Here is a 9,916-nt window from a genome sequence, read left to right as displayed (position 1 = left end):
CTGCTGAAGAGAACCCCCAGCCATAAGCACAAATAATAGTTTGGATTTATTTATTGATATGTGTAAGTCAGATTCCACTCAATAGAAGCTCTATTTCCCCTCTATAAGCATAAGACTCTAAGCTGAAGAGAGGTAGAGGTGGTCAAAGGCAAGTACGTTATGTCCTTACAGTAGCACATTTGACTTAGTTATCTTGATTAGTCTTACTTTGCATTGCTTACTACTGCTTTTTCTGTATAGATGCAGTATATTTGTGTGGTATGTTTCTCTTAATACTCTCTTTTTGAGGTGTTACAGTAAAAACAAAAGTCAGTTTTGAGATCTTAGCACAAGACAACACAGAGATTAGGCTCATGCTGTTAAACAAGGTAGCTGGTGACAATGCTCTGTTCTTAATGGGAAACTATTCTGTTTCAGGGTATTTATGTTTTGGACTTCTTTTGGAATGAAGCCTGGTACTTGAAAACCATTGATATCTGCCATGATCATTTTGGATGGTACTTGGGTTGGGGAGACTGTGTTTGGTTGCCTTACCTCTACACTTTGCAGGTAAAAATGTGGCACAACACGTGTTCGGGCTAAAGGGAAAGACACTTTATAGAAACCTTCTCCCCTGCAGTTTGATGTGTATCTTAAATTGTTCCTAGATAGTCTGAATACTGAGTAACCTTTACAACATCCTTTGTAACAATTCATTTGTAGGAAGGCTTACTGTCTGTCCACGGAATTGACATCTTTTCCTCTCCTCTCCTTCTTTTGTGCCTTTTTCTGTCACTGTCTATTGCATCTGTATATTTTTCTAAATACTTTGTCCCTTTTTGTACTCCAGCCATGTTGAGGATTTTTTGGTGGGTGATGGCTTGTTTCGTGTGGTTTTGTTTTCTTTTCCTTCTGCCCTGATTTGTCTGCATCCTTGCAACTTGCCCTCTTTTTGTTTCCCCTAAGAAATGTAATTTTGGAGAGAGAGACAGATAGAAAACATGTAGGATACAGAGCTTTGTGAAAATTTCCCAGTTTTACTTGTAGGGTAGATTTTTCTGTTGTTTCTACTCATCTGTTCTGGGTCATTGTAGGTCAAGAAGTCAGCCTGGCACTCTGAGCATATATTTAAATCACTGCTTGTTTCTTTCTGCAGGGTTTGTATTTGGTGTACCACCCTGTCCACCTGTGCACGGCTAATGCTGTAGGGGTCTTGATGTTGGGCTTGATTGGCTATTACATCTTCAGAACCACCAACCACCAGAAGGACCTTTTCCGTCGCACGAATGGGAATTGCAAGATCTGGGGCAAGAAGCCTGAGTATATCGAGTGCTCCTACACGTCGGGGGATGGCACCAAGTACCACAGCAAACTGATGACCTCGGGGTTCTGGGGGTGGGCACGCCACTTCAACTACACGGGAGATTTGATGGGCTCCCTGGCCTATTGCCTGGCTTGTGGGTTTGAGCACATCTTGCCTTATTTCTACATCATTTATATGACCATTCTGCTCACCCACCGCTGCCTTCGGGATGAGCACCGGTGTTCCAGCAAGTATGGGAAGGACTGGAAGCGCTACACTGCTGCTGTGCCTTCCCGCCTCCTCCCGGGGGTGTTTTAAGGCTAACACAGAATTCCAAGGGGAAGAAGAAAAAAAAAAAAAACTTTTGGTTTTTGGAGGTGAAGAGAGTTTATCCCCATTGCTAAACTATCCACATGAAGGACGCTCGTGCTGTTCTGAAGGAAAAAAGGTGGCTGGGTGAAAGTCCTTGATGTACTGAAGGAACACGCATGCAGACTGAAGTGATTTAATGAAGCACTGGAATGTCCTTATTTTTTAGATTCTTTTATCTAGGCTTTTTATTTTCCCCCCTACCCTCTCAAACTGAACTAGGAATTTAAAAAAAGTTGCATATATTGAGACTCCTGAGATCTCCCAAAGCTGGAAGGAAGCTGTCTCTGTTTCGGAGTACCACAGTTCTGGAAGCAGTTTCCAGTAACTTAGGAGAGGAGGGAAATAGATGTGTGATCTGTTTATAAAAGCAAGGTGTGGTTGCTTGTGACAGGCATAACCTACAGTCAGTAACTCCCCAAAGGAGGTTTTATTGTTTGTTGCTTCTCAGGAGCTTAACTGGGGAAATACTGGACTGGGAACCTGACCCCACACTGGTGTGTGGGCAGATTGTTATAATCTGATACAAATGTTTATGAAAGTTGATGTAAATTAGTATAGCTCAAAAGTTACATTGGTTTACAGCACCTGACAATATGGTATATGACCAAGTAGTATTATTTTGATACTGAAACCAAACCTGCATTGGGAAGATACTGAGCATATCTTGATTTTTTTTCACTGTGGATAGAAAGCTTGGTTTTATATTATTTGTATAAAATTGTGTTTGTAAAAACTTAAGAAATAAATTCTTGCTTTCAAGACCAGTAAAACATGCTGCTAGCTTTCCTTTCAGCTATTTCTTTTCTTGCTACATAGTTCTCTTTCAAAGTTACTGGATTCAAAAGGAGCTCTTCCAAGAGTACAATTCCAAGAGCTGGTTCAAGAATGCATGAAGGAGAAACAATTAAAAAGAAAGGGGGATCATATTATCAACCACGTCTTTTAACAAGCTTGGTAGTTTTGTTCAAGCTAAAGGACTTTTTTTAATTTTCACACATAAATTTACAGTTAGGTTTTACAGTAAGTATATAACTAAATAGGTTTGTTGTGGTTTTTTTTGTAGGAGCTGCCAAACACACTGATTTTCCTGGCAGATATGAATGAGGTGTGTTGCTGAGTATGTGTTTTGGTTTTGTCGCACTAATCACTGAAAGGATGGCTTTGGCAGGAGAAAAGGGTTTCTCCAAACCTAGAAAACAGATGTATTTTGTAGACTGGCTTTGTTTTAGAGCTGGATGTACAAGCATGTCTAGAGATGCCTCCGTAGAGGAAGCTCTTATAAACCTACTTGTAGCATCAGTACTATCTGCAGACCTCATAACTGTTCTAAACACCATTTTGCAGGTAACGATTTCAGTACATTATAGTGCTGTTAGTAACAGGACGAATGATGGCTGTGATAATAGCATGCTCACTGGCAGCTGTTGCTGTGGTAAAACATTTGAACTTGGCACTCCTGTGAATGAAGAGGACTTTTAATATGCATACTGAAATGGGGGTGGGTAGGGGGAAAATCAAAGCCTATTGTTGCCTTACATAGCCCAATACCTTAAAAGTTCTACAAGGGGCAATGCTTATAAAATGGCTGATTTGAAATAACTCAATCCAGAGAAAGGGAAGGCTGAGGTGTGGACTTCTAGGAATGTGTCATCAGTTCCTTGCACTGCATTGCTTTAGGCTGCCCCTGACTTCTCTGGGGTAATTGGATTTTTTTTCCAGCTTCCCTAAGGCTCCATGCTTGCAGCTTTTCCGTACTTGCAGCCTTTTGTAGCCTTGGAAATGGCACTGACAACTTGCTTTTAGTGCCAAGGCTTTTTAAACACTGGAAGATAATCTGGACTCTAAATCATGGTAGCCTTGCATGGCACAGTACACTCCCTTCAGAGATAAATCCTGGATGATTAGTGGAAGAAATTGCCCAATTAAGACCAATAAAAATATCAGCACTTCAAAAATAAAATTGAGGAAATTTCTAGCAAAAGGGCAATAATGAGTGTCATGCTTCTCCTAAGCAATTTCTGTTAAATCCAATATTGCTCAAAGGACTTTCTGTACTGCTTGACAGTTGGAGCATAGAGGCACTTTTCCTGAAGCAGACTGCTGCTCCTGCTGAGGATGCTGTACCCTGCAGATAGCCCAGCTACCTCAAGTGAAAAGTCCTCATTGGTCACATTGTTACAAATGTGGTAGGAAGCAATTAGTTGCAAGGTTTTTCAAGCAAGAGGTCGTCACTGAGCTAATCTCACATCCTGTTTATTGTAAGGATACAGATTTTGCTTCCTCAGGCTTGCCTGCTGTCCATACAGATATTCATTTTTGTGTCATCTGTGTGGCCTATAGACTGAGTAATTATATGATAAATACATACAGAGGTCTGCATCTGGCTGGAAAAGGAAGTGTTCATTCCATTCAGCCTTGTATTTCTTACTAAAAAAAATTGTTTTTGGAGAGCACAAAGTCCCATTTCTTATCTATTCTAACAACCAATGTGTAAGCAGTACTTAAAGAAACATGATCACTTAAAAGGCCATCAACTTGCTCATGTTCAGATAGGGTGATGTCTGGGTCACATTTTGTGTTGGATGCCTGGCAGTGCTGTTTAAATTTGTTTCCTCCAGAATGCAAAAAACCCCCAAACCAATATATATGTAACTTTGAAGGTTTTGTGGGCAGTGTATACTAGATTAACTTTTGCCCTGATATTTCATATTTATGGATACTGTGCTGTCAATATCACCTATCAAGCTTTGAGAGTGTAGTATGGTGGGAATTTCAAATATGGAAATGCCAATATTTGTATTTAAATTGGCTTATAACTAATGGGAAAATACAGCAAAAGCTTCTGGTAGTTACTTGGAGCACTAATGGAATAGTTTGGTTGGATTGTTGTGGGAAGAAAAGTAACAAATGCCAACTTAAGCAGGGCACAACAGGCTAAACAAGTTCCAGATCACCACAGATCTACCTAAGGGGAAACAAGAAAACAAAGAAAAAAAACCCAAGGACCAACCCACAATCTTCTAGTGTATAACTGTTATAAACTGTCAGTGCTCCATCTACAGCTGGACGGGAGTGCAGAGAGGGCAATTTGGAATACCTACAGGGCAGAAGGGAGGGAAGGAGAATGCCTGCTGAGATGTGAAACCCGTGTCACTAGAGGGCATCACGAAGCGGTGACATTTCTGAGACCGGGACTCTGCCTGTCAGCACAAAAGGATCAATCGTTTGTAACTCGATGCAAAACTACGGTTCAGTTTATTCCCACACAGCCTGCAAGACTGCTGATAGAATCCAAGGGTGCATTATAGCACACACCACACACTTAGGCTTTAAGCATGTTCAGAAATATGTAAACTCCCTTTTAAAAACTTGTACCTCTGAGCAACTCACTGACTAATCCAAAGGGCTGTGTCTAGGATTTAGGGAAATGTGGTTGCTCAGTTCCAGTTTTGTTCAGACAATAGGAACGACAACAGACGTTCAGGCTGTTGCCGCAGGGTGGCAGCCACCAAGTATTTTCTCCTCTAAATTACCAGTCTAAGTTCTGATAATGTGCTGACCTTAACCTAGAACTGCACTGGGTTATTTGGTTATTTTAAATAATGCACAGTCTTCATTGAAGGTTAAAAGTGATGTGCAGTTGAAAATAAAACTGGAACGGTTTTTCTGGTTGTATTCATACAAGAAAACAAAGCCTAAATGTGCCAAATCAAAACTTTTTAAAATTACTTTTTAGATTACAGATATGGATCTACTTTACAGCAACTGAACAGGTAATGAAACTACTATTTTTAATTTTTTTTTTAATCTTAGCTATATTCATGGAAAATTAAAGAGTCATATAATTTCTGCCTTGTCTTTTTTTTTTTAATGTATTACAGATGTATGTTTCCTGAAATGTGGAAGGTTAAGTTAGCAGCTGAACAAAACTTGTCAATTGTGACTATACAAATGTTTAGTCCCCTTGTTATTGGGTGTTAGGAGTGCTTGGGGAATGTTTAAGGCAGGCACAGTGGTTAGTGAGAAGAGAGTGGTTCTGGTTTTTCTGCTTCTGTTGCAGTGGAGAGAGAGACCTGCTTTCTGGACAACCAACTGACAGTTTTCATTACACTCTCACTCTTAAACTTCCCTTAACAGTCATGGTATTAATTCAGATTTATCTAGTATGGAAAGGGCTTCAATTCTATGACTATTGAAATACTGAAGGAATAAAATCACAATAGTTTCTTCTTCCTTTCATCTTAAGCTTTGTACTTATATTAGCTAATTTTCCTGTTAATTATCTCCTTTTGGAAAATTATGCTTTAGGGCCTATAAATCCAAAATATTTTCAGCTTGGTTACATGAATGAATTCATAAATTAAGTTTCTCTTGAGAGAGAAACCTCTTTGCAAACAGAAAAAATGTACTGGTGGAGAAGATCATATTGAACTGTTCACTATCTACTGTGGGTGGTGCTACAAGATTAATCACTTATAAGGAAAAATGGGATATTCTTGCCAGCTTTTCATTTGTGCTGAAAAATGAATATATCAAGCAAATCACTATCATAAACTCCTAAAATATCTTGAAATGTGCCCATTCTTCTTTCTTAAGGCAGTAATAAGTAACCATCTTGGTGTCTGGGTAGTATATTGCATGCAATGTTTGGCTTTTCAGCCGGCAATGTAGTTACCACTGAGGATCACTTAGGGGCGGGCTTTCTCTATTACATTGCAGGTATCATAGATACCATAAAGGTGGTACTTGCCTTGCTGTTAATTTCTCTGATTTCACTTCAGTTTTAAGACCAGTAAATACTTCTGTTTTTTTCCTCCTAGAGTTGCTTCTGCTTAGCATAGTCTCTCCTTTTAGTTGTTTAGATGTGTCAGTGCTTCCAGCACAGCTGGGTAGGCTTAGAGTCTAGCATTTCAAAACATGTATGTATTTCTATCCCCTAGAGTTAAACCATCATCAGTTCTACTGTGTAGCTCCTTACTTTGGATTAACAGTTTCTTGGATGAACAACGACGAAACTGTGTGTCTTCTGTTGCTTAGTATCATCTGCAGAGGAATTTAATGAGGCTGAATTGACTGATTGCTCCTACACTGGCTCTATGCTCTTTGTAGCTGGTGAGGTGAGTGAAGTGATGCCCTGAGGTGGTGTGCCAAAGTCCTGCAGTTCAAACATAAACAACAGCTATAGGAAATGCAGACTATGCACACACTCTCATGTTTACCCTATTTGTGTAAGACCTGGTATGGTTAGCTCCAAGGAAGTTAGGTTGCTCTGAAGTAAAACTCATGCATTCTCAAAGAGCTGTCCTGTCCTCAGGCCAGCAGTTTTTAGTTTGAAAATAAAATAAAATAAATAAATATATATATATACAAGTACCTACAGGATCATGTTTCTAATTCAACTTACAGTCTTGAGAGTCTAAAAATGAAGAGGAAGGAAAAAGTGTGTTCCAGTTGTGCTGATTGGCATTGTGTGGACATAAGTTTCATGGTTCTGGGATTATATGAGTCTCTTCAGGCAACATTGTCCCTGTTTGCTATCTGAGGAGAGCACAGGAAAGAAATTGCTTTGTCCCACTCAATTCTCTTGCTTTCTAGCTGAAGACAATCATCAGATCAAGACTTTTATAACCATCCATTCTCCTAAATGATGGTTTTATTAGTTGAAATTCAGCACTATGATAGGTGCTGAGCTTTTGTTTATGAAACTGGGAAAGCTGCATGCACAAGCCGGTAGTCAACATGTCTAGTTTTCTTGAGTGCTTTTACTGTTTGTGTTTCTTTTTTCTTACATGTTGAGAGCCACTGAGTGTGTCCAGCTTTTTATGTGCCCTACAGGCAACAGCTTAATCAAAACTAGTAATTTTGTTTGGTGCTCTTTTTTACATTAGATGAAGAGAGAATTACATGCCAAACATTTTGAGAATAGAATAAATGTATTTAAACTTCATGAATAAACATCTCCAAGCTATACTTCTCTTGGGGGTATCACATCCTGATTTTTGTCTAAGTTTGAAACCTTTCCTGAAAAGAAATCTGGCTGTGAGTCAGATGCACAGGCAATCTGTACATTCCCTTGTAGCTGGTAGTTCTGTTGGGAGTGGTGATGCAGAACCCTTGGCCAATGTTCATGGACTTGTTTTGCCTCTGAGAACTTGCAAACTGAAGTACAGCAGTTGTCTCAAACCTCAGTGCCTCTGCACCACCTCTGGCTATGACTGGCTGTGCACAAATCTTACAGAAAAGGAATTTGGATCATTCTAAGCAAACATACAATTCATTTTATTCAAATTTCACAGGCACGTTTGATGGCTTTATTTTAGTGGTGTAAAAGGAGGTGGAATTACAATGCTCCTTCTGTTGGCAGGTCTGTGATGTTATTCCTGTGGCTTCATAAAAACTCCTTGTACAGGAGAATTGGAGGAAGATTTTTAGGAGTGATACCATAAGGAAGTAGCTTCCAGAATTAAACAGAATGGTCTCTGTGCCCTCTGACTTTTTCTTCAGCAAAACATACCCTTATTTGCAAAATCTTACACTGCTTCAGAAATAAAGCAAAATGTAAAATGCATAATATGATGTTTTATCATAATAATATTATGCTATTTAAATTGCAAAATTCATATAATTTGATCTGATTTAATGGCATTGGCTTATACTTGCTTCTTTGTCATTTATCCAGTGAGGTGAATGCAAGATGTTATTTAAAAGCTGCTAAACACCTAAGTATCTCTACCATTATCTAATCAAAATTACACTAATCATGGGCATGGGCACTTGTGAAAGGCTGTTTGGGAGAGAGAATTACTGTTTTAGGACTGTGAGGACAATACAGTTAATCTAAGTCTCTTAAGGATTGTGAAGGAGTAGAAGTTGTTCTTACACAAGCAAACAGTAAATTTCAAAATAAAAAAAGACTTAATAATCTAGTCAGTTTTTCTCTTCACATTATTCTGGGCACTTGTGAAACCCTGCCACTGTTACTGTTTCTGTGTGAGGTCTGACAAGCCTAAGGGCTGTAAAGTGATGAAGCTTCCTTTTACTTTTTGCAACTGACCAAATAAAAAGAAAAAAAAAAAAGTACACAAACAACAAACCACATGTAATTCACTTTTTTTTTCTGAAATTTTCTCTTTTCATTTAAATTTGCATGCCTAAGAGAAACTTGGTGGCTGGGAAGCTTACCAACAGGGTAGAACTTCTTGAAGAACTTGATGAAGAACCATCCCTTCTCCAAGGCAGCAACACTGAGCTTAAAATACCCATGATGTGCCAGGCCAGGCGTCCTTTTACCAGACCAGAGATCCCTGTTCACAGCCCCCCAAACCTCTTCAGATCTCCAGTGGTTGGTGCTGCACTGAGCAGGAGATTTTCCATCAGTCAAAGAGGAAGGAAGGAACCAAGGGCATCTTCCCGCTGATGCCAGCTCACGATGTTACCCAAGCTCTCTCCAGATAACTGGTAACAGCTCCTTTTGGCTGTTTGCTGTGGGCTGAAGGAGTTGTTTTTGGCTGAGTTGCCAGGGGGTTTGGACTCGATTGTCTCCAGAGGCCCTTTCCAACCTCCTCCAGTCTGTGATCCTAAGGATGAGTCTTCCTTTCCCCCCCTCCTTAGAAATAGTTTCAGGTAATTACAAAGACATGTCGAATGGATGCTATTAAAGTTGCAACATCAAACCCTGAGCATCATCCACCCCTGCAGAGGGTGGGTGTATGGTTACTGTAGTAACTGTGGCTGTGTCCTGCTGTCCCCTGCTCTCCTGCCCTGCCCTATCCAGGCACAGCACTTTTTCTGGGGGGTGTGCATGGGATCAGGATCATTCTTGGGGTGACTTTTCACACTGCCACGTTTGCTTACAACATCATCGAGGTGCCAAAATGTCCCCAGCCTTTGCCAGGACTGGAAACGCCTTCTCGTGGTTTCCTACCGACTCCGTCGCCCTTTGAACTCCTCTCGGCTCCTCCAGCGGTGCGAGGCGGGAAGGGCGGGAGAGGTGACAACAACAAGGCCTGTCACCGTCCAGCAGAACCTGTCGGCTGCTGCCCGGGGCACGGCGCCCTCGGCTTTGCTCCAGGAGAGAAGCAGCTCGTCCTTGACCCCGGGGGAGGGCCGGGCGTTGCTCCCACCTTGTGCCGAAGGGAAGGAGGAGGTTCAGGCCGCGCTGAAGAAAACCAGGAACCGTTGATCCGCTTGGGCGAGCTGAGGGGGCTCTGGGGCAGCTTTCCCAGCCCTGTCTGCCCCGCCGGGCTCCTCCGGCCCCGGCTC

The 9,916-nt window shown here is 40.9% G+C and overlaps 1 protein-coding gene across 1 annotated transcript in view; it reads left to right on the top strand.

The window, feature by feature from the left end:
- Window positions 1–1,600, top strand: part of DHCR7 (7-dehydrocholesterol reductase) — a 5,666-nt gene extending 4,066 nt beyond the window's left edge. The window contains exons 6-7 of the mRNA XM_010007423.1: window positions 418–549; window positions 1,136–1,600. Of these exons, the coding sequence (XP_010005725.1) occupies window positions 418–549; window positions 1,136–1,600 (597 nt within the window). The remainder of the gene's footprint in view (window positions 1–417; window positions 550–1,135) is intronic.
- The last annotated feature ends 8,316 nt before the right edge of the window (window positions 1,601–9,916 follow it).

This window comes from Chaetura pelagica, unplaced genomic scaffold (genome assembly GCF_000747805.2).
Source record: "Chaetura pelagica isolate M959 unplaced genomic scaffold, ChaPel_1.0 scaffold401, whole genome shotgun sequence".
NCBI classification, from domain to species: Eukaryota; Metazoa; Chordata; class Aves; order Apodiformes; family Apodidae; genus Chaetura; species Chaetura pelagica.
The sequence above is the reverse complement of the archived record's forward strand: the minus strand, read 5'-3'. Positions and strand labels throughout refer to the sequence as shown.